This window comes from Psammomys obesus, unplaced genomic scaffold, assembly GCF_907164565.1.
Source record: "Psammomys obesus unplaced genomic scaffold, mPsaObe1.curated_primary_1811, whole genome shotgun sequence".
Taxonomy (NCBI): Eukaryota; Metazoa; Chordata; class Mammalia; order Rodentia; family Muridae; genus Psammomys; species Psammomys obesus.
The window spans coordinates 1,412,042-1,412,868 of NW_026596152.1; the positions used below are offsets into that span (position 1 = coordinate 1,412,042).

Sequence of the window (827 nt, forward strand, 5' to 3'; positions counted from 1 at the left end):
GGAGAAGGGGGTGCATGAAAAATGAAATATTAAGCCAGCCATTTTGTTTTAAAAGGGGACTTTACCCCCCTCTCTCCTTCCTTACAGAGGGGGTGGCGGTGCTGGAGGGGGGGTTGTTTTAAAAATAATTTCAAGGCGGCCATCTTAGTGCCTCAGCTCTGAGAAATATTTCTGAGCGCCCCCCTCAGAATTTAAATATATTTAAAGCAACCGAGGGGGGTAGAGAGAGTCGAAAACTTTTATATACATATATATAATTTTTTTTTTTTTTTTAAACGATCTCCCTTCCTTGTTCTCTTGGGAGGAAAGAGAGAAGGGGGGGGAAGTCCTTAAATTTTTCCAGGAACATTTTCGGGGGTGGTGCGGCCCCCCTCCTCAGACGCCGGCCCCGGGGGTGGGTGTTCTGGAGGGGGGTGGCCCGGGGGTTTGGGGGGCTGGGGGAGGAGGAGGAGGAGGCCGCCGCCGCCGAGGAGGAGGAGGAGGAGGAGGTGGTGGTGGTAGCGGTGGGGGAGGCGGGCGGGCGGTGGGTGGGGGGGGGGTGGGGGGGCCAGAGCCACAGGATGGCTTCCCCTCTGAGGGACGAGGAGGAGGAGGAGGAGGAGATGGTGGTGTCGGAGGAGGAAGAAGAGGAGGAAGAAGAGGGCGACGAGGAGGAGGAGGAGGAGGAGGTGGAGGCGGCCGAGGAGGACGACGAGGAGGACGACGAGGAGGGAGGACTCGGGCGCGGGCCGGGCCACGACCGGGGCCGCGACCGCCCCAGCCCCCCCGGCTGCCACCTCTTCCCGCCGCCGCCGCCGCCGCCACCGCCGCCGCCGCCGCCCCCGCCA

General features: G+C 61.8%; 1 protein-coding gene across 1 annotated transcript in view; it reads left to right on the top strand.

Annotated features, from left to right (window-relative positions):
- Window positions 1–548: 548 nt before the first annotated feature.
- The window catches only part of Chd3 (chromodomain helicase DNA binding protein 3), a 23,156-nt gene continuing 22,877 nt past the window's right edge, over window positions 549–827 (top strand). The window contains exon 1 of the mRNA XM_055594023.1: window positions 549–825. Coding sequence (XP_055449998.1) covers window positions 561–825 — 265 coding nt within the window. The 5' untranslated portion in view covers window positions 549–560. The remainder of the gene's footprint in view (window positions 826–827) is intronic.